The sequence below is a fragment of the Vidua chalybeata genome, chromosome 5 (assembly GCF_026979565.1).
Source record: "Vidua chalybeata isolate OUT-0048 chromosome 5, bVidCha1 merged haplotype, whole genome shotgun sequence".
Taxonomy (NCBI): Eukaryota; Metazoa; Chordata; class Aves; order Passeriformes; family Viduidae; genus Vidua; species Vidua chalybeata.
In genome coordinates this window covers 58,473,162-58,500,569 of record NC_071534.1, presented here as the reverse complement: position 1 = coordinate 58,500,569, position 27,408 = coordinate 58,473,162, and the positions used below count along the sequence as shown (strand labels likewise).

The window sequence follows — 27,408 nt, the reverse complement described above, 5'->3', positions numbered from 1 at the left end:
AAAAGAATCCTTATATAAATTGGGGGGAGGGAGGGCATCAATCCCATATATGAAGCACAATTAAAGCCCAACATCACTGACCAATCAAAATTAGTGAATGCACTGCATCTCTCTGCAGTGAGGAGAAGCGACAAGGTAGGCTGTCATTCTGCAAAAGCTGCCCATCGCAAGCTTTCCTCTCAGAAGCACTGCTCTTCTTTTTTAGAAAGCTTGAATCTCAGTGGTGTCTCTGGAGACAAGAAGCCTTCAGTATGTTAAATTACTTTCATTATGTTTTTTCAGATGCTTATTGATTCTACCGTAGGAAGAGTGGGAGACTGCAGCAGCCTGTAAACCAGAACTAAAGCAATTGTATACATGAGCAGTATGCTGAAACAATGGCACAGTACAGGCACAAATTTTCATTAAGGTCATTTTTTGAAGATATGCTTATTACCCTCTTTCCCTTCTACTCTGCTAACAAGTGAACAAAATGAATCCCTCCAACCTGGAACTGCTTCACCTGCATCGAGAATTTACCAAATCTTTAGTAGAGGTAAGACCTGTTCCTTATTATGATATGCAGAATAAGCAACATTAAACCAAATTAAAAATTGGAGGAAAAAAGGCAAAAGATCAGATTCAACTTACATTAATCAGTAATATATTGTTATATTTAATACCAGGAAATATTTAAATGCTATTTCCCCTTCCCCATTAAAAATATAATGATAGCAAAATGTTATTCTGTATGCAAGTCTTATAGAATATTAAGAACCTGTTTTGTTAGTACAACATGAAGACAGTACAGTTTAAGCTCATACAGTATTGGGGAAAACAACCACATAAAGCAACTGGGAAAATGCTTTTCCTCCCTCAGCAATATTTCCAATTATTGGCAGTTAAATATGCTTCAGATTTATTCAGTTACTCTTCGAAGGATCAGATAGTCTGCAATTAGTGCATACTTATTGCTTTATAAGGTTGGCTCATATGACTAATCTCTGATTACTCAAGAAATCCCCCTTTTTTTGTTGTTTTTTTTTAAACTTATTTCTTTCGTTATCCTGTACATACAAGCCATTTATTAAAAGCATGAATTTGCTAAACATCTTTTCAAGAAAGGAAAGGATAACAGTGTGCAAATTAAACAAAAGCATATTTTTTAAAAGGCTCATTAACTCTGTTCAGTTTCTCATTAAAAGACAAGAGAGTTGTATGTATAAGCTACCTGCTCACCAGAGCTATAAAACTACATTTTCTAGCTTTAGTCACAGACACTCTGCATCCAACAGTTATTGCTTCTAGCCAGGATTTTTTGTAACCTGTACTATCTGGAGAATAGGAAACTTGTCCATAAAACCTAAATTCATGTAAGCTGACAGAGGAATATGATTTTAATAGCAAATAGAGAGCAGGCAAACTGATTTTCTATGTAATCTATAAGGTCTAATTTTAGAGATCCTTTATTCATGAAATGAGTGATATTAGAAAATACATTCTTGCATTACTTTATTTTTGAAATTACAAGCCCTACTTTTAACCTTTTTTTTCCTCCCCTTCACAAGGGCATGCAGCAACTAATTCAGTTTTACTACTGACAATATGAAGAATGCAGTTGACCGGGTATCTTTGTAGCTGTATGACCTACGAGCAGCAGGATGCATCCCTAAAATGTATTCTTAAGACATAAAGGAATTAAAAACAAAACATGGAACACACTTGCATTACCATTTATGTGCATGACACTTCAACAATATACAAGGAAGACTAACACATCTGCTCAGATTTTCATTAAAAGAAGAGTGCAATGATTGATTCTTAAAATGGTGAGCATTTCTTAAAGAGGGATTTATAATTTAAAACCAGAATTGTGGAAACTACTGATGCATGAAGAGACAATGAAACATGAAATCCCAAAAGGAGAATATGCATACTTCATCAGCAAGCAGAATAAAGGTTTAACCAAGCTTTTTCTATGCTACTCGTTAAATAACTTATTTGTCATAATGACTAATGGATATTTTTCTCTCAATTTTATCGTGTTATATATTCTCCTTAAATCAAAATAAACCAAATTAGGTAACCCATGGTTACTCTCAAAGCACACGAACTGGATTTTATGATGTATAGCAACTTCTTTCACTAAGCCATCACTCAAAAGTAATGAGCAGGAATATTACAGAAAGAAATACGCAACCATAAACTAAGGATGTCTACACACACTCTGAAAGCAGAGATCAGAAAATATTATTCTTTAAACCTGGAAAATAAAAACAGGCTTCTACAAAATGCAACAGGGGAAGGAAATTAACATCACTTAAAAGAAGGTTTATTTATTATTGCTGGCTTGAAACTCATAACAGACACACAGAATATGCCCTGGTCTGTAGAAGTATCCGAGGCAATTAAGAAGTCCCCATGTTTAATCAGAACTTTTTGCTGCTGAACTGCAGGAACAAAAAAAAAGGAAAACAAAAAAACCTGCAAGAAATGAAATAAGAGCTCAGCTACCACTTGATTTCCAGGTTACAGTGCATTACAAAAATCCCTCAGTGACACCATGTGTCAGGTTCTGCCAAGCTGCTGCCACGCTGTGCCAGGCCCCTGAGGCACAGAGACCAGGTAGGTGCCCCGGCATTGCCCGCGCAGCGCTGGGTGAACGAGCTCCTGTCCACACAGCTCTGCTTCCCGAAACCGAGGCAATGCAACAACGAGGTGATGTTTAATCTATTCATGGTGACCTAACACATCTGAGGTTTTCTGTTTTCACAAAATCTCAGTTGCTCTAATGTTAGGGTGAGACTGTCATTTGTTTTAGCAGATCTGCTTTTGATTTCTTCCTGGCTTTATGCTAATACAAAAGAACTTCATTTATCCAGCAATGCATGTGGAATGGTTTCTTGAAACCCATTCACAGCCAGGACAGCATGCAAGAGGAGATCATATCCCTGAGGGTTAATGCAAGACAGATAGAGGTTGCCTAAATTAGATATGAAACAAAGCTTTTGAAATATTTCTTGTTTCATTTCACACCTGAGAGTAATACGTTCTAATTTACATCTTTTTTATTTAAGAGGTACATGTGAAATAACTGTTGAAGAATACCAAGAATTTTCATCATACAATTTGCAATTAATAGTATTGTTCAGCTGAGGCTTTTCAGAACTGCAGATGAAATCCATTTGCATACTGTATCCCAAGTGTGCTTAATTCATGCTTTCATTTTAAAAGAGCTCAATTTTGTTCACCTTAGTGGTATCCGTTTTAATGTATTCAGAATAGAACAAAGGTCGACATTCAAATTTATTTTCATGCCAAATATTTCCCCTCTTAAATTTAAAGCTACCTAGAAAAAAAAACCCTCCAGTATCATAAGAAGAAATTGAATAACCTCTCTTTTATTTATTCAATCAATTACAAACTCAAGAGCTGGCTGACGATAGAAATCATACAAACATCAGGTATTACATGCAGATGCTATATTTAGAACTTACCCGCATGTGTAAAACTAAGCAGATGAGACACAAAATAAAAAATCTGCTAGATAAAATAAATACCTTTTTGATCCTTACTTATTCCTAAGAGAAGCATGCTATGTATGTAAATCTGTTTGGTTTAATTTCAGTTTGTATTAAAAAAAAACCCAAAAAAACAAAAAAAAAACCCAAAACAAAACCTGAAAGAGACAATTTTCTTTTAAAATATTATTTGCTGAAATTATTCCCTTAAATATATTCTGGAATAAAATTAAATACTCTTCCATTCCATGTAGGCACAGATTTCTTGAAGAAATTGAAAATTCAAATGAAAAAAAGGAAATGTAGTACTTTATAATAAACTCAATTTCCCAAACCCAAATAAGTTTTGCATTTGAAATTATATATACTTTTATAAAGTTGTTGTAGTGGCAAGCATCATACACATGGATGCACAGAAGATTAAAATGAACAGAAGGTTTAAACTCTGTAAAAATCTGGTGAATTACAGAACGTCACATTTCAGACTATATAGCACTACCGTAAACCTTACAAGAAAGAGGTGGATAAATTGGCATAAATAATTTAAACATCCTTTTTATGACACATAAGCAACAGTGCTCCATGTTCCTATCACTTCTTTTTCCAAAAGAGCTTTTTAAAATGAACTTGATCACTAATTTGTTAATACTTCACAACATTCTTCAAAAATGACCCTCAAAGCAATACAAAGGCTATGCACAAAGTATGGTTTATTCAACAAATGAGCCCTTTGTGAAAAACCACATTACTATAAACAAAGGCTTGCCTCCCTAAGTGGAAGCTTTTCACTATTTTTCCTTTTTCCAAACAAATCCTGCTTTCTTTCAAAAAGCAAAGACCTTATTCTAGATCTTCAGGCTTTTGAGTCCATGCCAATTAAAGCTCTAAATATACTGTAAATGAAGAGTTTGGTAAGAATATTGCTTTTCCTCCCTCCTCCTTCCCCAGCATTTAACTACAATAAGTGTTAAAAAAAGAAATCAAATAGTTCCATATTTTATTTCACCTTTCAGGAGAAAAACCAGCTGCAACAAAAGAATGTGCTTGTCCCCCATTCTGGAAGTCAACATGCAGTCCGAATCTAACATTACAGTTCGAGATGCCATTGATGACATCGATACCAACATGTACCAACCACTGTCATATCCATTAAGCTTTCAAGTTTCTCTCACTGGATTTTTGATGTTAGAAATTGTTTTGGGACTTGGCAGCAACCTCACCGTGCTGGTACTTTACTGTATGAAATCCAACTTAATCAATTCTGTCAGTAACATAATTACAATGAACCTTCATGTACTTGATGTAATAATTTGTGTGGGATGTATTCCTCTAACTATAGTTATCCTTCTGCTTTCTCTGGAGAGTAACACTGCTCTCATCTGCTGCTTCCATGAGGCTTGTGTCTCTTTTGCAAGCGTTTCAACTGCAATCAACGTCTTCGCTATCACGCTGGACCGATACGACATCTCTGTAAAACCTGCTAATCGAATCCTGACCATGGGAAGGGCTGTGATATTAATGACATCAATATGGATCATTTCACTTTTTTCCTTCCTGATCCCTTTCATTGAAGTCAACTTTTTCAGTCTTCAAAGTGCAAGTACTTGGGAAAATAAGACACTTCTGTGTGTGAGTACAAATGAGTACCACACTGAACTAGGAATGTACTACCACATTCTTGTTCAGATCCCAATATTTTTCTTCACTGTTATAGTAATGCTAATTACATACACCAAAATACTCCAGGCCCTAAATATTCGGATTGGTACAAGATTTACAACGGGACAAAAGAAGAAAAACAGAAAGAAAAAAACTATTTCTTTGACCACGCAGCATGAGACTACGGATGTGTCCCACAGCAGTGCAGGAAAAAATGTCGTCTTTGGCGTAAGGACTTCCGTGTCTGTCATAATTGCTCTACGCCGAGCTGTAAAACGGCACCGGGAGCGACGAGAACGGCAAAAGAGAGTCTTCAGAATGTCCCTTCTGATTATCTCAACATTCCTTCTCTGCTGGACACCCATCTCTGTTTTAAACACCACTATCTTATGTTTGGGCCCAAGTGACCTTTTGGTAAAGTTGAGATTATGTTTTCTAGTAATGGCATATGGAACAACTATATTTCACCCTCTACTTTACGCATTCACGAGGCAAAAGTTTCAGAAAGTTCTGAAAAGTAAGATGAAAAAGCGAGTTGTTTCAATAGTGGAAGCAGATCCCATGCCAAATAACGCTGTGATACACAACTCATGGATAGAGCCTAAAAGGAACAAAAAGATTACCTTTGAAGACAGCGAAGTAAGACAGAAATGTTTAGTACCTCAGGTTGTCACTGACTAGATTTCAGTATTCACCAAAACACATCAAACGGAATATTTGAACAAATAGTAAAAAAAATACTGCCAAATAAGAAAAACTTTTTTAACTATTGGCGAGACTGTATATTTTCAATATATATGTTAAATAGAGTAGGTCTTGTATATTCAATTTCTTCATTATGTAAGATATATGTTGCATGGCTGTTTGTTAGCGTAACACCATGTGTATATTTGTCAAAAATATTCAAGTCCTCTTTTTTTAGAAAATAAATAGCCTTAAAGAAGTGCAAACTTTTAAAAATATTTGTATGGCTCAGTTTCTCTCTAAATATAAAAGAATTTTTAAGCAAAAATTGCACTTGGGAATACTTTTCTATAGCACAGATTCACCATTTTGTACGCTATGGTGTTCTTAAATTTAATTCATAAACAATATTGATCAGAGGTATTCTGAATATTATGCAGCTACAGCCTGGATGCATTTTGACCTCATATTTAGATATCCCACTTATTTCAATCTTCTTCAGCATGCAATTACCATGCACCGAAAAAGCCATTTACATTATGTCCTTCAGTGAATGGTTCAAAAACTTTGGATATGGGGAAAAAAAATTCATGCTGGTCCAAAAATTGAAAGTACTCTTAATAAAAGTAAAAAGTTTTGCATATGCAATCTCATATCCACAATTTCTACATGGAAAATACACAACTTTGAATAATTACAAAGGACAGGGCAGGGGTGAAAGGCTAAATGAAGGAAAAAAGCATGGATGAGAAAATTATTTGGCTGATGCTAAAAGACAACCAACTGAGTCAATCCTTTGCAAAGGCTTAGATTTTTCACACTGACCTCTAGCATGACACAAGCACCTTTCATACAGAAATTTTTAATTCATACCATTTATCTACATAGATATGATTGTTAAATGGCACAGCTAAAGTAGCAGGTAATTTTTCTTGCCCTTGATAACTTTATTATTTTCCACTGTGTTTAGCTCTAGCCATGCAATTGCCTTGTCACAAACCAATCACCAATACTGCTAAGCTACTGTATTCCTGCGTTTCCTGGGCAGCCATGGCATACTTTTGTTCTACATTGTCTTCGTCAATTTCATCTTAAACCTGCATAGAAGTATCAAGAAGCCTTAGGAATTTATCATCACTCACAGCACTGTAAGCAAAAATTAAGATATTCATCCAAACATAAGTTTGTCAAGTTGTTTGCACCATGCCATGCCTAAAAACTTCTTAATTTCAATGAAACAGTGGCAGGGAGGGGGGAAACAAAACAAAAAGCTGCAAAATCAATGAGCATGATTTCGCTCCTCGTTACATAAACTGATCAGTGTGTCACCAGCTACCAGTATATTTAAAATGCTAATTCCCAATAACTATTATCTTATATAAAAAAGCAGATCATACCCTTGAATATGAGAGCTAGTTTGACTAAAGTATTACATAAAAAGTTAGGAATTCTGAAGTTGCGTATAAAAAAAAGCATAGTTTTAAGGGAACAAAAAAGCTCTTTTCCACCACATAGCTAAATTATTAAATATATGTGTATTGCCAAAACTGGTTTTGTGCTTTAAAAAAATACTAGTAATGTACCTTAGTTTACTTGAACTCATGCCTTAGCTGACTAGAACAGAAGACTCAAAATATAATACTACAGCTCCATATTACACAAAGAACAGCCACTTATAATCAGGTAAATTCTACCTAGAAATGTTATTATCTGATTGATGTGAAATGATGTGAAATTACTGTGTAACATATATTCAAACATACTTTCATATTTTCACCAGCTTTTTTTTGTGGAAACTGGCCCAAAAATACCTGCATTAAATTGTACCCACTTAAAGCACTTTTTTATCCAAGTTATTTCTGATTTCCTACAAGGATTGAAATCCTACATCTTGAGAGGCTGCAGAGAGGAAGCAAATGCAATAAGCTTTTTTTTTTAAATTCCATGTCCTCCACATTTACCACTTCAAAAAATTCTTTTGGGAATAATTTCTGAAAAGAAACACACCCAAAATATTTAAGCAGAAACTATTATTTTTTCTTTTTTGTACCCCTTCTTAATTTCCTTTTCCAGCTACCCTCTGTATTTTGAACACTAGAAGCAGGGATGTGTAGGGTTAATATCATAACATTATTTCAGTGATTACTAATCTTCCAATAAAACATTCTTAAATGAAAGATACTACTCATTCATTTAAAAAGAAGGAAAGGAGAAATGATAATGAACAGATTAATAAGTCTAAATCATGTCCTTATCTGAAAAAAGCATTTAGAAAAGCTTTCAGACTTGAAAGGTTTCTTGACAACATAACCTTACTTCTTAAAATTAAATAAAACCTCAGGAATTACACATTTAGTGTTAAAAGCTCATTCATTAGAAAATCAGATGCAATGAAGCAGCACTTCACAGAAGAGAAAGAGGAGCTTAGGAATTGCCTAAGAGATTAAGCCCAGTTTTAAAGGCTGTGTCGATCACACTCATTGATTGCCTTTACGAATATAAGCAGGTTCATTTTTACTATTCTTCATCTTCATTAAATTTTAAAAAAGGGGACTTATACTACATTGGAGTACAATTTGAGGGCTGCAGCAGAAAATTCTACATACAGCAGGAAGGAATACAAGTAAGAATATGTGCCATCCTACATACACCCAGAAACCATCATAAAACAGAACCATACGTTATCTGTACCACATGACAAATTTAACACAAGACAAAATAAAAAGTAAATTGTGAAGACACACTACATATCCTACAGACACAAGAGGATTTCAGGAGTGATATGATGGTGTGGGTGCTTGACAGATAGACTAAAACAGAATGCAAAGAGGCAGCATCGCTGAAGAAAAAAGGGGAAATTTATGCCATAGTATTGTACAATAAGAAGCCCACTACATTCTTAAAAATGATCTCACCACAGTGAATCATTAGTTCAATTACATTTCACACCACTCAGCCTAAGGCAAGCAGAATTCTACAGGACTCCAAAAATATTAATTCCAGCAAACACTCAGAAACACAAGCAAGCACTGCCAATTTCTACGCGTTCTCTGTCTCTAAAGTATTAGCTGCTATCTGACTATGTTGTTTTTTAACTGCAAATGCATTTCCATTCAATTTTACGTTATAAAATGAGATTATCCCACACTAAAAATACCAAAATAAGCAGAGTGCAGTGCCAGGATCTATTAGGATATTCAAGAAGCATACCTTCACACACTAGTACATCACAAACCTGTGAAATGTAAATACACCACAAATATCTAGTTTCTAGTACGCAACAATTTTTATGGATTACAAGGCACATAATCCACACATGGTCGGAAGTTCTGCTTACCCTATTAGCGCCAAGGGAATAGCAGCCACTTTTGTACTTTCTAAATATATTAATAGATTAAAAATGTATGCAGTTGGATACACATCAGATCAATTAACCCCTCTTCCTTTGTTGTTACATAAATGCACACATGTATGTCATACATAATTATTATTGATTTGTACACACCAAAAAGTAGGTTTAACATCAGCATCTATTTTTTATTTATATGAAGGAGGTGTGGTAAGAGTATCACTGAACTGGACTGACAGGCACTATGTCCCACCACACATAAATTTGAACATCCTATCTTCCCCACCCTTGCTGGATTTTTTTTATTTTAAATTAAATAATACATTGAAAGGCAACAGAATTTACCCAGACAGAAGAACAAAATTTCTGTTGTGTTAACCATTAAATATACTATATTGCAGTGCACATAGTACTTCTTTTTAAAGCAATGTATTTGCCAATCATCAAACTTCTTTGATAGTTGAATATTCTAGACTTATGTTTGTTTCCTACAAAAAAAGTTTTAGTTGCCGATTGCCATCAAACCTCTTTGAAAGGAGAGAATACAGCATTCTTTGGCAAAGTTTCAATGCAGTATTTAAAAAATCTAGAATATGCTAAATTACTCTTCTGTTACCTCATTATTCAGACAAAATATCTCCAACATACAGCTAAGAACAATCAGCTTCTGTCTTAAAATTTTCCAGCCTTATAAGAGCCGAATTCCACTCCTCCTTCACACATTCTGCCATTATATCACTGAATGTATTTGTCTTACACCAAGAGGAAAGAAGAATCTGACTCTATAATTACCATCACCTTTTTCTACTTCACAGAACACTTGTGCAATTCAAGAAGCAAAATGAAATCCAGTGTTTGGGTTTTGTTTTGGTGGGGGAAGGTTAAAAAAAAAAAGGAAAAAAACACATACTAATTGACTAAAGGAAAATCAAAATCACTGAGAGCCAATATGAGTTAAAGAAGAAGGATGTGAAGAAGGAGAAGAGTACAGGTCCAGCAGAAAAGGGCAGAAGGCAGAAGGAAGCACTCTAAGGCAGCTACGGCCATCAGGATCACAGAAAGGCAGAGGGCAACACACACTTGCTGTGGAAAAAATGCTAACCTTATTCTTTAGGTTGTAACAGCCAAAAAAATAAGATCTTGTCTTTGAATCACTGAGTGTGATGTGTGGTTGTGCCAAAATTGCTGGGAGGAGAGGGGAGAGCAAGATGAATAGCAACTCCAGAAACGGCTTTTGATTTAGCAGAATATACACAGCATAACTGACAAACCAAAAGCATGCACAATTCTATTACCTCTTTCCCTACAGATAAAGTACAAAGTACACACAGGGTACCAGCATTACAAGAAAAGACCTGAAAGGTTAAGCACGTGCTCTCAGTGATACATTTTAAAACAGGGTATTGAATTTTCCTTTAGTCAGATAACTTCAGTTCATCTGGATGCTTTGAGTGTCTTTCACTACCACAGTATGTGTTCAACTACTGCTTCTTTATCACAATTTAATTATTTTTGTAGAGTAATAAATTGAAGGTGATATATCATTAGGCATCTTTATATTCTTTGCTAAAATTACACTTCAGTGATTATTATAAATTGAAACAGAATGGGGAAATATCTTCTTGTGTGCTTACTTTATAGATTTCTGTATCATCTTGTTTTCCTATTTTACAAAGAAATTCTCACACAATGAAAAGAAATTTACTTGAAATGAAAAAAACAGGAGATTTACAGTGAAAGTTGTGTGATAGGTACACAATCTGAAATTACTAAACCGATTCTTTTTATAATTTGAATGAACTGTGTCCTTTGCATGTAAGCATTCCTACATCCCCATTCTGATTCCTGACATCGCAGCCAGGCAAGCAGGCAGGCAGGCTGAGAGCACAAAGCTGTTGGCACACAGCACACTCTTGTTTCCTTTCCAAGATGGTTTTTGGAAATATATTTTTAGTTTCTGTTACCCTGATATGATCTCTAACTTCGTACCATATATTGTAACAGTTTAACCTGATACCGTATCTAATAAACAAATCAATGTCACTGCTGAAACAACATTGCTGTGAAATCTGTCACTCTGGCTATGTCAGACTGCTATCAACATAGATGTATTAGCACAGTTTTACTTTTTACTGTACCAGGAACTCTCACAATCTGTTGTGAGATTTTACTTCAAATTAAACTCAATTTCAACTCAATTATTGCTACTCTGCACCACTGTTTTCTTCCAAATTTTATTTCAAGGTATTTTTTATAAATCCCTGTCACAGACAGAAGAAGGGATAAGGAGGAGAAAAGGACATCTTCCCACATCAGTAAGTTATTACAAATATCAGTGATAATTTGTGTACTAGGCTGCATTTCCAATGGGCTGAAAACCTGCTTAAGACAAAAGAAAATGAGAAAGGAACACTATTTGCCACGTATGTATCATCACAAAACAAAAGGTGAGTGTGAGCACTGCTGTTGTAAAACACCTTAATATTGAGGAAGATTATTACTTCTGCTAAGTGCTCTAACAACTAGTGAGACCTATCAATGAATGAGAACAAACAAAACAAAAGATGTGAAAATTGGTTGATGAGAAGCTCACTGTGACCCAGAAATGTGCACCTGAATCCCAGAAAGTCAACTGTATCCTTGGTCTCATCAGCATCAAAGGAATCTGGCCAGCAGGAAGAGGCAGGTGATGCTCCCTCTACTCTTCTCTCATGAGACCCTCACCTGGACTGCTGTGTCCAGCTCTGGGGCCCCAACCCATCAAACATGTTGACCTGTTGGAGCGAGTCCAGAGGGCCATGGAGACATCAGAGGGGTGGAGCAACTCTCCAGTGAAGAGAGCTGAGAGTTGGGGCTGTTCAGCCTGGAGAAGAGAAGGCTCTGAGGAGACCTCAGAGCACCTTCCAGTTATCAGTGGGACATACAAGAAGGCTTTTTTTACAAGACCATGTCATGACAGGGCAAAGGGAAATGGCTTCAAACTGACAGGCCAAGTCTAGATTAGTTATTGGGAATTAATTCTTTACTGTGAGGGTGGTGAGGCACAGAACAGGCTGCCTAGAGAAGCTGTGGAACCTCCATTCCTGGAAGTATTCAAGGCCAGGCTGGATAGGGCTTTGAGCAACCTGGTCTAGTGGAAGGTGTCTAAGCTTACAGCAGGGGGGTGGAAGTAGAAAGTCTTTAAGATCCCCTTCCAAACTAAACCCTTCTGTGATTCTATGAAGAGAATCTGTGGGTAAAGATCATATTATGGACACATAACCTTCCACAGTCAAAATTATTAAAATGGACGTACACAGATCATCTGCACTTGCATCAAACAGCGATGAAGTACAGAAAAGTGCACATGAAGACAAGTAAAGAGATCTTTAAAAATATTAATATATTCAGAAGCTTCTAATAAATCTTGCCTCAGTTTTACAGCATCCAGTGAAGATTCCAGAGCAGTTTAAAAAATTAAAATAAAAGTGGGAAACTTTTGATTCAGTCACTGATTTTTTTTCTTGTGTCCCGAATTTTCTTCCAGTCAAAAGTTTCTGCAACTCTAGTTTGCTAATCAAGTCTGCTAAAACGGGGCAAGGGGGGAATCTTTGAAATTGCTGACAACCTGGCAGAGAAACAGTATGTTCTCAAAATAATAGGAAGTTCCTTCTATTAATGAGGTTAGGTTTTCCACATTTTTCCCTGAGATTACATGAAAAAAGGTATGAGACCCTGCTGGTTTTCAGCTGAAGGAGGTCTAACTTTAAGATAACAAAGCCAGTAATTAGACTTAATGCCTGTGAATAACTGAAGGCTGGATCTGAAAGGTAAACACATAAGACAACTGGACTATTTCAGGTTTCAAACAGTAACTGAGCAGAGCTGAAAAAAAGCTTAAAACGATATTTGCAAATTATGTGTATGGACAACAAAGAGAAAAAACTACTCCTGTGAAAACAGCCTATTTTTAAAGCTGTTTCCCATGAAGAATGAAATCTTACTCTACACTTCTCATTACTTTGTGTTACATACTGTAACACCTTCACTGATCTTTTAGGCATGACAATAGTAACAATGGTTACAGGGATAGCTAGTAACAATAGTTACAGGGATACTGGCTCCATCCAGGGCCTGAACAAAGATTAGTCTTCAGTCTTCTTTTCATAACTATTTGGTTGGACTTTTTTAACCAGAACTGGCTGTACTTTAATTAGAAATGAACAGAATAAAATTCGTTATTATGTTTAAGATTTGAGCAACCAGTATTTACTTGAAGAATTACAACAAAATTGTGTATATAATCCAGTTTTTCAATTATTTTATACTTCTGAATTTGCCAGGCCTCATTTTCCAGTCCTTAGCTCTTGCCATTTCTTTCCCTGTTAATCCAAAAGCCCTTCTGTGGTCCTTTATTTTCTCCCCATGAATGCACCTCTACAGTCTTAATCTTCAAGAAAAAGGGCCCACTTAATCACCCACTGTGACATGTATAATTGCATTTATTCACAGGTAACCACAAAACTGTTTTTATCTGTAGAGCACAATTCCCTACACCATTTGCACAAGTACAGATTTGTTTGACACAGCTGCATGAATGCAAGAACAGAAACAACACTGGTGAAGGAATCCCAGCAAGGACATGGTCCAATTCCAAAGCTTTGCAGTTTACCCTGTTTCTCTCTTCCAGCTCCCCCAGTAACAAAATCATCTACTAAGAATGTAGAGCAACTGTGAGGTGAGGAGAATATGGCTTATTTAAATACCTGCTTTGGGGAAAAAATAACTTAAAGGGAAGTTTGAGTCATCTAAATTTTTGCACATAAATCTATAACGTATCTACGCTATTTCTTTAATCAATTCAGTAAGTAAAACACATACATTTGTTTGGCAACACATATTTTCCATAAAAAGGTAACTGACTACCATTAATTCAGCTTTACAGCCCTGAATTCTTTGTTCAAATGAATTCAACTTGCCTATTATTTTTTTTAGAGAAGCTTTGTATCTACTTGAGATTGATATCAATAGAAATACCATCTTCTTCTGAATGCTAGAACAACACAACTTGGACTTTCTCCTTCCCTATTCAGTAAGGAATTACAAACTAATGCCTCTGGGAACTTAGCACACTTGTGTAACATCCTTGTTAGTTGTTGGTATCCTTACTCTATGGAAGAACAAATTACCCTTTCTTCAAAGAGAAAACAAGCGCTTGCTGAAAAATCCGCCTGTTCTCCATCTTTATGAACAATCTGGAAACTAGTATATTAATAACTTTATTCCATGATAGGTGTCTTTCTGGTTCCAGTCAGTCATAAATTTTTTTTTGCAATATTTTAGATTTTTCATACCTATAATCTATATTTGTAATGCATTCAGTGGTATTTATACATTGTTTTCCAATTGTAGTTGTTGTCTTTGCTTTGCCACTACATTAGAACAGGCCTTCAGCCAGGAGTACCCTCTTTTCTTGATGGCTAAAAAGCCAGTATTTCACAACCTAATATTGTCTTCTCAGCAAGCTTTCAGCTTTCAAGTTTGACTAAATACATTTGCCCCACCTACTGAACAGAAGATCCTCTGCAATGGAAAATCAGCTCTTTCGAAAATGAAACACTGAACACTCTGTCTGTTCTCAGTTTGCCCTATGCATCACAACTTGCCACTCTGGCAACAAATGTCTTCCAAATCCAGTAAGTTTGTTTACTATAAGAGAACACAAAATAACATTTCCTGTGTTAGAAACGGGTGACTTTAAAGCACTGGCTGCAGAGGACAAGTAGTCTAGGCTCCCCACACTGTTCTTCCACACATTTCGGAAACATGCAATGATTCGGTTATTCTGGTTTAATTCAGTGGGTTGTGAAAGTAACAGCTTTTGGGTTTTGTTAGCTGACTTTCAGATCTATATGCATTTACAGTTACTTCTACTGAAACTTCTCTTTCTGTGATCCTCAATGGAATTTTCTGAAAATTATTTGCTACCACCATTATTTGATCTTCTAGTAATCATTCTAATCCAATGCTCACTTCTTTCCTTGGTCACCAGAAGTAACCTGTCCATTTTATCCATTTCTATTCTCTCTTACTCTACTGATGAATCTGTTTGTTCAAAAAGAAATAGAAACTGTTTTGTTTTGTCAGACATACAATATTGAAGTGTTATTTCTGAATGAACCATGCTCTTTTTCTGTTCAATCACTGGGTTACACACTAATAAATGCTTCAGTCCCAGCAGAAAGAAAAAGATCAATATCAGAAACTGCTTCTCAGTGTTATTTCTTTGACCACTAAACAACTGATCTCACTATCAGCCATAGAAAAACAAATCTCAGCTACCCTCAGCCAGCATCCCTATAAAAAATATGTGTGACATTTCTCCACACCTTCCCATGGACAAGTGACCATCCATTGAACTCAAACCACCAATCTGATCACCTTAGAGATCACTAATTCTAGGAGAACTAACCTGCAGTTTACTATTGAATCTCCAAGTATATAAATGCTCAGACAGAGGGAACAGAGAAAGTTATAAATGCCAATTCCTACCAGAGATTCACACAGCACCTATGCATACTTAGCCAGAAACATAAAATTGCAATTTCCTTGCAGAATTTCCACCCAGAGCAGGACAGACAACTGGATCCATACTGTTTCAGATGTATCATTCCAGATGTAAATGGAACTAGAGAACTAATTTTTTCCATTCTAGTTATTTGTGTCACCAACTTAAGAGCCCTAGCTTTTTGTTGTCTACTTGAACTTTAATGCCTGTTGAAATAGAGTAAGAATATACCACAAATTTAGAGATGACATCACTCTGTTTTGTTGGTATCCCTGCATTCATTAACTGTTTGGAATTATGTCATTCAACTTGCCTTTCTCTTCATGACCATATACACACAGCTTTTGCTTTGTTTATGTAATATATAAGAGATAATGCAAATTATTTTCAAATTCTTGCAATCTACTCATACTCTCTACAATGTATTTCTAATTTACAAGTTGCAAAAAGATCATCTCTCAAAGACTCACCACTGACCTCTGTGTCCCTTCCATTCTCTCAGTCAAAAGTACTTAAGTATTTTTTTTAATTTTTCTTTTCATCTTTGGTCTGGTCTTTTTTTTTTTTTTTTTTTAACTAATACAGAGTTTTTAAAGTCAGTGCACAAAAATTACCAGATTCAAAGGCAGACAGAGCTTGCAGACATCTTTTGGTCTTGCTAGCTTTTGTATGTCACCTGGAAACAGAAACCCAGAGCTTTTCTTTCTACATTTAATTATGTAGTTCTACTGAATAAGTATGACTATCCAGTAACAACACTTTGTCTCAAAACTCAAAGATGCCCCAGGATCTGTACTAATTACACAATCATAACTGCTTCAAACCAATTAAAAATAAAAATAATCCTCTGAATTAGTATTCACCCTGTATTTGGCCGAACACAAACATTCATAAATACAAGCCTATCGGTGTTCCTGGTTCTCTCATATCCTTTCATATCTCCACTCTTATGACACACCTTAGCTAACAAATACAAAAATACTTACTGTTCAAACACTTGAAAAGATCAATGGATAAAGCAAAAACAAGGTCCAAACCTTGTTGCAACGCCATCCTTCTGGTGGGGAACAAATATGCCTTAACAGCAAAAGAGAAACAGGTTTGGTATAATTCCTTACTGCTCTATAGGAATACTTTGAGAAGAGAGAAGAAGGAGAATTTTGTAATTAGAGAAAGAGAATATAAGTATAGTTTTCAGATTTTAGAATTACACATTTAAATTCACTAATCGCAAAATAAACAAAAATTGGGGAAAAAAAAATAACTATGAGACCTGGCCCTTACATTTAAACCTATTAATGAAAAAAGATAGGATGATGCAATTGCCAAGATCATCTTCCACAATTTCCCTTTTCATCACCCCTTCTATTCTTCCTTTCCAATCAGTTCTTCTTTCAAAATTCCCAAGTTCCTTTATTTCAGCATTAGGTGACACTACAAACCCCAGATACATCCTCTAGATCACAAAACCCCAGACCATCTGATGTATTACCAAAGCAAATGGAAAACACTGCAGTCACAGTAATTTTAAGAAATAAGAAATACTGGCTTAATCTCAAACACTGAACTGAATGTGCTACCAATGCAAACACAATTTGCGCCTTATGTGCCTGTCCATAGACAGCTCAAAAGCATAATAATTTATCAACTGCATGATGGGTGCAGTTATTCTGCTGTCCTGACAATAATTCATCTCCATGCAGAAAACACTTTGTGGCAGTCCATCATGTTTCCTGTCCCCTTCCTTAGTTATTGTCCACTATCATTTCTTTCCCACTGGAGTCCTCTGAACTGTTAGAAACAAATAAACCAAGACCTGTCAGGCCCTAGATTTTACTCTGTACCTGCTGAAGCCTAGTTTAATGTAATACTGGCCTACAATCAAAACTTTTATACATTAGCTCATACAATAAAATCATAACTTTTTTTAATAATGAAATAGCAGAAATCAGATTTAGGGAACATGACAGGAAGCTGGAAAGAGTAAAGCTTTTCAGAAATATAATGAACAAAAGGTGTGGACATCTGTAACTGAAAAAGAAAAAGCAAAAGACAGAAAATAGTCTTTGACGGGCCTGGAATACCGATAAAAACTTTTAGAAATACTCCACATGCTACGGCAAAAGAAACTTGAATGCACCATAATTAACTTCTGACACAGCCTTACTACTGGGCCATCAGCAACAAATCACTTAGGAACAGGTTAACACCACAATAGAAAGTGGAATACTAAACCCATTTTAAAACATCTGACACACAGCTCTCCAACAAGGCCTATGTGTTTGAGACTAAAATTATCAAACACTTAATAGTACGGCAAAATCCATTTTTTTTGAGTAGTTACAGCTAAAAGATTAATCTCATCAATACCAGAAATCAACTTAATGCTTACATGAAAAAATAGTTCCACTTGATACAACAAACTTGAAACTTGTTTATGATTGTTTAATTGTAGGCATGAAGAAATCCCAGAATTACAAATATACTGGATTTTTTTTCTTGAACTGTATGAATAAAGAAAATTAACTTCAAAACCCTGGTAATTTAAAGGATATGTTGAAAAACAAAATTGCAACAGCATTTTTTTTCTTGCATCAATTCAAACTTAAGTCTTTGTTCTCATGTGCCTGTAATTGTTTAGTGAGTTCTAGTGAAATGGTTAGTAGAAGAATGCATGCCAGAGATTAGGTAAAACACGTGAAATATTTACATAAAATGCTTTGTCTAACATCAGGTTTCCAAGCTAGGAATCCTAGTCGCAGCAAAACATAATTTGATGGTAAAATCTGTATGCTCTGTCTGCCTTGCTCAAAGAAGATAAAGAGGTCTTACACTACTGGCATCTTAATAATGAAAAATGATATTAAGTTTTGAAAATCATTCTATTACATGCACATTAATTTGGTATCTTACAGGCAATGGTTCAAATTAATGAACTTGGTACATACTACCAAGAATGTACTTTATTTCAAAAGCCAACAAGAAAATAATTAACCTTCCCATCAGAAAGCTGGTTTTTTTTTGGCCTGGAATATTACTAATGAAAATTTGCACATCAAATTTTTACATTATTCTTCCATCTTATGGTAACAGAATCACACCAAAAACATAACAAAGCAAAATAAAAACCAACTCAACTGAAAGCAACAACATGAAATTGAAGAACGTGGAGATTACATTTAGCTACAGAAAGGCACAGTATTTTTCAGTCCAGACCATTTTAGTCAAGGTCTGGCAGTGTTACTGTTAACACCACCGGGGACAGAAGAAAAATGTTTTAGCAGGATATTTGCACTTCCTATGGATGCAGATGCACCACCTGAAGCAGTGGCACTACTGCAGATGGCTCTGAGCCAGTAATACAATTCAGTCATTCTCAGCAAGACTAATTACCCCAGGCAAAGAGTCAGGCAATCAAAGCCATGTAATTTCTATCAAATCAAATCAATCAGTTCACTTACCTCTAGAGAACAATGCACTGTGCTACAGACATATGCTTTATTATTTTGGGGGACACTAGGTATTGTACAAGGCAGCAAACTGTAAGGTATCTAAGTCCCTAAGTAAAAGTACCATGAAAGCAACATTTCCCTCAAGTTTGATGAGTGTTGATTCTTATGAGAAACTGTGTACAGCAGTATTAGTATCACCAAATCTGTCTGCTCTGTGAAAGCAGTGAAAGACTTCACTGACATGACAGCAACCAAGTCCATCCTCACTTTAACAGCAGTCAACACAAGATCTGGCTTGGCAATCATACACTGTAAATAATTGCTTGGAACTTAAAAAAAAAAAAAAAACAAAGTTCATCACTGAACAGGATACAGGAACAGGATACAGGCAGTGAAAGAGAGCTGCCACAGTATCCATGGCAGGTGTTCAGACAGTTTACCATTGCAAGTTTAGTAATACTTGTGTACAGATACATAACACATATTGAATGTTACTGCAAAAACTGTAGCAGCTAAAATGAAACAGCTTTTAGACAACAATATTTAACCTGAGGAACAAATACTGCAGTCAGCCAATCTGCAATCACTTCAGAATAAGTCACTGTGTACTAGCTAGATTACTTATGCTATTTTAATACTCAAATAATAAGGTACACCGTGGAAACCACAAGTAAAGGTAATTCCACCTAGCAATAGATAGGTCTAACTAGTATAAAATAAACTAGTTTAATACTTACTACTAAAATAACAAATTAAAACTGTTGTTTCCTGAATACTAAGTAGTAGTGCTTAGTATTTTGATAAATACATAACAATATTCATCACTCATCCCAAATACTAAAAAACTAAAAGAAAAATAAAGTAACATCTTTCTTAAAAACAGTCGGACAGCTGGCCTTCTTTCCCAGAAAAGGGGGGAAAAAATTACATATAGGACACTTCCATTCACATAGTCAGTATCACCTTCCTTTTCCTGTTCACTGCATTCTCCTAGACCACACTGACATAATAGCTTTTGAGGGTCAGTTTTTGCAGCACTCAAGTAACACAATGAACTATGTGAAGCTTATGTGAATGTCAGTCAAAACCAGGAGAGAAGTAACTGTATCAGAGGGTTGAGATTAAGCTCTTTGAGGAGATTTATCTATATTATCTAAAGGAATGATAAGAAGAGGCTGAAGTGATGGCATGAAATTTCCAGTCACACTGTCCTAATAATATCCCCAGTGGTATCTGGGAACGATGCCCAACAAACCAACTTGTGAAGAACATTTTACATCAAGCATTCCAACTAAAAACAAAAAATAAACAAAAAACAAACAAACAAACAAAAAAAACCACCAAACAAACAAAAAAAAGGGGAAAATGGGGAAGGAGGGGAGTATCTCCAAGAGACACAAAGGACTGGATGCAGATCACCTCACTGAGTCCTCCTACTTCAAGGCAAAATCATCCCTATCTAATTATCCTTGCTTATTGCAGAGGAGTTGAACTAGATCAGCTTTAAAGGTTCCTTCCAACCCAAGCTATTCCATGACTATATGATTTCATTCCTGGTACATGCTTTGTCTAAAGCACTTTTAAAAAGGCTTCAAATACTGCTTCACAGCTCCCCTGAAATTATAATTTCTGGCAGAACTCTTTCCTAACATTTCAGAAAACAATTTCCTTTGGTTCATTTCAGGCCCATTACTTACTGTTTAAGTCACAGTGCATATGGAAAGCCATTTAATCCCTTCCCATCTGAAAAACCTTTATTTATCTGAAGAACATTATTCTCCCTCTCAATCCCCTCTTTTCCAAAACACAGCCACACTTCCAGTTCCTTCACACCCACTGACTATCCTGAAGACCTTCAGCCACCACTGCTGCTGAGCTTAGGAGTTTCTTCAATTAACATACATCTTCCTTCAATGAGGTGCCTCAAAAGGGACTTCATACTCTGTTTGAAGCATGAACAAAAGATTATTTTCAAGTGCCTTGCACACAACACCCTTCCTTACAAATATCAGCACAAACTTCATTGCCAACAATGTCACACTGCTACAAAACAAATGAACAAGTGGCTTGAACTCAATTTCTGAGGAGCTATCAACCCTCTCAGCAGAACTGCAATCCATACAGTCATTTCTCCTGTTTGCCCCTCTTAACTAGAACTATTTATTGTGAGGACTTAGCACTTGTCTGAAAGAGAAATAAAATCAGTTCAGGTAAGACATATCTCCAATTTGCTAAGAATATTTTTCATTCTAATCCTGTTTCCCAACATATCTCCCATTCTTCTCTGCTTGATTATTGGTAGTAAATTTAATAAGGATATATGCCATATTACATCACTCAAATAATTAATGAAAATACAAGCCAGCTACAGAACATGTTTTAACAACACCCTGCTTGATATATTGCTGGGTAAGTGAACAACAGATGAAGGCTTTTGGGGTACAGCCTTCTCTGAGCTACTGCAATCACTGCATGACATTTTCATCTGGATTCTATTGCCAATCCTGGAGTGTGACACGGCGTCAAGAGCCCTATTTAAATCAATGGTGTCAAGAGCCCTATTTAAATCAAACTACAAGACAGTCATTGATCTCTCTAGTCCCAAGGCCTGTTATGCTGCCAACAAAGAAAATACGGTTGGTTAAACAGGATTCATTCTTGATAAATCTGTGTGTCCTACTATTTAACAGCAATCTTATATAGACTCCAACAAATAGTTTATTTGTTCTAGAGTTCCTATGCTTAAGGAAGTCAGGTCAGAAAAAAAACTGCTTCTCAGTAAAAGCTACTGTTTCTTGTAGTTTCTCTAATTGACACATATTTCTACCTAATTCAAATATTTTATATATTTACCACAGCCTTTCCCCATCACTGCAAAATACACTTCAATTCACAACTAAGTAAAAGTTGTGATGAACTAACATAGATTAGCTACAGGAATATATGTTAAATACATACCTAAACACGCACATTTGTGTCCCCCAAACATACACATATAGTGTAGCAGTACATTAAAAACAACTTGACATTTATCTCAAGATTCTGCACAGAATACCTCAGAAGCAATGGAAGGTATCTTTTACCACAGCAAGTACAAAGCTTTCACAGTAATATCACAGGGCTGAGTTTGACAAAGCAGAAATTACTCTGTGCCACACATACAACAGAAAGGTAATAAACAATGGAATTATTTTTTTCCTTGAACAAGAGATGAAAGGGATATTCAAGAATATATGGCTAAAACCACAGATCAGTATTCATCTTGGACATGAAAGCAAGCCTCTGTAACACAGAGGTCCCTGTCCAATACTAGGCTTTCACACCACTCATGTCTACCACCTATTTACTACCCTCATATGTTGGAGTATTTCTCCACGCTTCCCAAAGCTTTCATATCTCACCAACTGAACTGCCAGCACCCAGTGCTGTTCCCATGCTTCCCATCCTCAGAGCACTATATCACATTTCCCATCTGTCTGAAGCACAGCACTTCCACAACCTCACCCCAAGCCACCACACACCCAGGGCTCTCTTGCCACACCACACTACCACCACACCTCTCTGCTAGAGATCTCCCACCCATCCCAATGCTTTTCAAGTCCAGAAGCACAGCACAGCATTTCCCCAGCCATATCCCACAGCCCACTCTCCCTGCGGACACTGCCTTCCCGCCGACTCCCTGACCCATGCTGATGGCAGCCCCCTGAGCTCTCCTCCCCTCAGAACAGAGCTACCCCACACCCAGCAGTCACTGCCTTTCCACACAGGACAGACACCTCCAATTCTCTGCAGCAGCATCTCCTCAGGGGGGTGTTCCCATCCACTCAGGTGCTGGGAGGCATGGCCAGCTGGGAAGCAGGAAGAATGCAAACCAGCCAAGGTGGGCAGCAGAGGGTGACAAAGATGCAGATGGAGAGGTAAGAGAGAAGAAAGGAAGAAATACCAGGAAAGAAGATTGAGAGAGAAATGACAGTAGGACAAGGTATTTTACCTGGCCATAAACCATCCAGAACTAAGGATTAAGGATTAAATTAAGGACCATAAACCTTGGCTACCCCCATGGACTGTAGGATCAAATTCAAAAGGGTCGTCTAAGGGGACACATTTCCCTACATGTCCAACAATAATTACTCAGACTTTGCTTAGCTTCAGGAAAACACCAAGTATTTGAAAACAAGAAACTCAAAAGACTGTGGCATTTCGACAAAAGAAAGTGCAAGGTCTTTTTTTTTTTTTTTAATGGCGAAACAAAAAAAGAGGAAGAAGAGTAGTAAAAAGTATTTTCTATCAAAGAAAGAAATCCTAAAAACTACACTAAACATCTCAGATTTTACCACTAAATTGTACTAATTTGTTTAATAGGATCTAGCACTCAAACTAATCCCACAAGACCTGCAATCCAGGTAGTTGACAGTATTATTTTATATATTCTGAAGATTTAATGGTAGAGTAAAATGGAAAGAAAAGTAAAAATAATCAGAAAAAATATTCTACCTCACAATGATACAACTGGCGCTTAAGTGCTCCAGTTAGACTGATACACTAAATAAATATATAAACTTTCTGTTTGCAGCACAGCATCTGCCAGTTATTGGACTAAGTCATTGTCTAATAATTTTTTGATCACACAGTATAAAAAGAGCAGGAGTGTCAAATATGCAAAATGAACTTCAGGATGATTTTGAATGTTTGATAGTTCAGCCCTCCCACAACCTATTTTTGGAAGTTGAAATTTGAATACCATTAAATCAGAGGAGAAACAGCTTGCAAGATACCATATACAACACCACCAACTGATCTCCAAGACTAATGGGATGCTCCTCACTGCATCCTGCAGCACAGTGTGGAATTTCTCAAGCTAGCTCAAGTATAGAAAACATTCTAGCAATGAAACATGAGCCTTCATGAGAACTACCTCATTATTCCTCATAGAAGCCAATAAAATAAAGGGTAAATTAGTCCCTACTGCAGCAGAACACTTCCAGTATCTGAACTAGGTTAGGTATCTCTATATCATATCACCTACGGCTTTCATAAAAGTCACATGGCCAGTATCTTTCTTTTAGGACATAAACTGTAATTTAAACTATGTTTTATCATAGTGCAATGTCTCCCAAAAGCTAAATATATATCTGCTGTCTCTAAGGGTGTTTATAGAAACATAAGCCAGTAAGAAATTGCTTCACAAAAAAAATGTTGTCCAAAAGAACACAAGGTATTATCACAGAATTTTCATGTTATTAAATACCTGTATCTAGAGAAGTCATATGAAAGAAATATAAAGGACTAATAAGTTCTGTCCATCCCATTTCTCAATTTAAATCAGGAAGTAGAAAGCAAGAACCACAGTAAAAAGTTTTGGGTGCTTCTTTAAGACAAACACTAGTCAGAGTCATGTGAGCACAAGCTAAAAATGTATCTAAAAGTAATTAAGAAGGACTCACCAAGTTCATTGAGACTCTGGGCAGCTTTTGTTATCTCTCTGCTTCCTCCTTGCAGCTGTCCTTGCAGTCTCTTACTGAGATGCAAGATGCGTATTATCCTCCGCAGCAAGTCACAGGCAGCCTGCAGAGAAATTGTGGCATTAGGGGATATTATCAGTACATTACAATCACATAATACCAGTACTCAAATGTGGAAACATCTTAACCAAAAAAGGAAATGTGACTGTGAATACAAACAAGGAAGTTTAGAACCCTTTTCTCCAAAATTTTTTAATATGATTCTATGTTATACAGACATTCAGGAGCTGGTAATTATATTCATGGGGCTACTGAGATTATTCTGTCACTACCCACACAGAAAACAAAGGAAACTCAAAATCCCATGACAGAGGCATGTTCTAATTAGAAATGAGCTTTATTTTACCTTGTGCATTTCTGCTCAATACTCCTCCCCTCTTAAAGCTTTAGCAAAGTTAAGAAGTTGGCTTTTCCAATCAAATAGTCATCCAAAAGAAGTGAAATGGCAGCACTTACTTCAGAAGACAATAAAACTTAAAGACTACATTGTTATTACAGATATTGACTCTTATGGTAGACATATACATAAAAACTAATTCTCAGCAAAACTTTCAGAAGGCCAGTTACCTTCATTCAGCCAGCTGTTAGTTCACATTCTTTCCTATGCTTATTAAAATAAATGGCATTCTTGGTTAAAAATTAGGAATATGGATGTATACATACATTTTTAGGAACCATATTCATGTGTGCTTTTATTAGCAGCAAATTAGAATAACAGACATTGCTGACATCTGAATCAAATATAATAGTTTCATAACTTTTCATTCAAATAATATCTTGAAATACATGCTATACAGCAACATTCTGGAGTGGGTAACAACTAAAATAGAATTCAGAAATGCAACTCAGATTTCAGTACAATCATAGATACAGTCCAAAATCTGCATTCAGATTAACAAGGGTGGCAAGTGAGAAATTTGGAACTAGTACGACATAGTTGTTTGGAGTCATTTTCCCTGGTACTGAAGGCAAAGTCTTCTGAAGTATTAACCTTATGGATATCAAAATTAATTTAAAATTACTTAAAAAAATATTTAGTATCCAACAAGACTTATAACTTCTTTTTCAGACTCAAGTTCAGTTATTGAAAACTGAAGTTGAAGTGCACATATGAAAAATTATACCAGCAAATAATTTCAACCAATATCCACAGCAGACTTGTACAACCCGGCAGTCTCTTCCCTATGCCAGCACAAACTAACAAATCCACTAATATTTATTGTTTAATTTTATTAAACATCTAGACAAAACAAAAAGGAAAAATTAGAAAAAAACCCACTGAGGCAAATCAGGGAAAGCCCAATTACTCTCATTGCTTTGGGCTCTCTATCAGATTCTGAAGTGCAAGTTTTCTACACCTTCTGTGATAACTTAACCACATGATTTCTATTGCACTTAGTGAGAACTAAGTGAGGCTTATCTTGCTTTGAGAGATTAATGTATTAATTTTTATTAATTCATATCTTGAATTAGAAAAATCTTGATCCACATATCACTTTCATATCTGTGAAGTAAATTTCCGCAAGATTAATCAAAAATAGCTTCTAGTATAGTGCACTATGCTTCACCAAAAGAGAGGGCATAGTATTACTACTTTGCTTCAAAATTAATTACTCTCTAAGCCAGTTGTATACCTCTGGCTAATGTTTTTCCCTGGGAATTCACCTTCTGTTATTTTCAAACCACCTTTTACTTTACACACCAAAAGAGTATTTATTTTTTGTTGAATTGTTGCTTATTATTTCCTGTCCCAAGAAACAATCTTTTATAAGAGAGTAAGAGGTGAGAGAAGCTACACTGAGATACAAGAGCAAAAAAAAAATGTTTTAAATTCTAGCTCTGGGAATTAGCAGGAGGAAAAAAAATCCAAAGGCACTGAAGATTCACTCTAAATTTTGTAGTGACTTCTACTGCATTGTACCCTTGACAAAGATTCTGTTTCACTCAAGTATTTTCATTTATGTGAGATGTCCAACTTAATAAAACTCCCAGTCACAGCTAAAGAATGCTATATATAAAGACATGTAACAGAAATAAAGAACTATATCTAATGGTGGAGCTGTTCACAGATGCCAGATCCTCTAACCTGACTACCCAGATAACAGAAGTCTGAATTAATTCAGGAAACATTCCCTCCCTGAGTTGATCAAGTTTGCTTTTCTAAAGGAGATGCTTTCATCCAAGAAGGAACAAATTCTACTGTTCAAGCAATAATTATTTTGGAAAAGGCCAGTGGCCCCAGTTAGTCCAAGTAATTTTAAGTAAAATTAAACCCCATTTTTTTTTGAGATGACATACTAGCTATCTCCTGAATTTTAAAACAACATGCCAGCAATAACAGAAATTATTGCTACAATTTGAGCCATCAAAAAGCTTCTTACTTTTAATCTCAAATTTATTTTAAGAAATTACTGTAAGTAGACTTCATTATAAAGAGAGAGTCGCTTGAAAATGTGCCAGTGTGTAGCTCATATATGCAGGTAATTGAATGTATATATTTTGTTGTTTATAAAGCCTGAAGGAAGAGGAGACAGTCCACTATCTTCAGACTATATTTACTATTTATTTATTTACAGTAGCTCACAAAGACATCTGCTACTGGTAAATATTCTAAAGTAATAACTTTAAAATACAGAATTATTGGGGTTTGTTAAAATGTTTTGCTATTATAAAGGTTTTCATACACCAAAGCACT

The 27,408-nt window shown here is 35.8% G+C and overlaps 2 protein-coding genes across 4 annotated transcripts in view; one reads left to right on the top strand and one right to left on the bottom strand.

Annotated features, from left to right (window-relative positions):
- Positions 1-27,408, bottom strand: part of COG5 (component of oligomeric golgi complex 5) — a 174,040-nt gene that overhangs the window by 139,120 nt on the left and 7,512 nt on the right. Inside the window, exon 6 of the mRNA XM_053943076.1 lies at positions 24,636-24,756. Coding sequence (XP_053799051.1) covers positions 24,636-24,756 — 121 coding nt within the window. The remainder of the gene's footprint in view (positions 1-24,635; positions 24,757-27,408) is intronic.
- On the top strand, positions 175-6,147 carry GPR22 (G protein-coupled receptor 22). 3 transcript variants are annotated; one of them, XM_053943082.1, is made up of 3 exons: positions 175-535; positions 1,548-1,808; positions 4,514-6,147. In XM_053943082.1, the coding sequence occupies exon 3, from the start codon at positions 4,539-4,541 to the stop codon at positions 5,838-5,840; it is 1,302 nt and encodes a 433-aa protein (XP_053799057.1). In that variant the 5' UTR covers positions 175-535; positions 1,548-1,808; positions 4,514-4,538; the 3' UTR covers positions 5,841-6,147. The 3 variants fall into 3 exon arrangements, with proteins under 3 accessions (XP_053799057.1, XP_053799056.1, XP_053799058.1); XM_053943081.1 differs by having other exon boundaries at positions 1,548-2,604; XM_053943083.1 differs by lacking the exon at positions 1,548-1,808.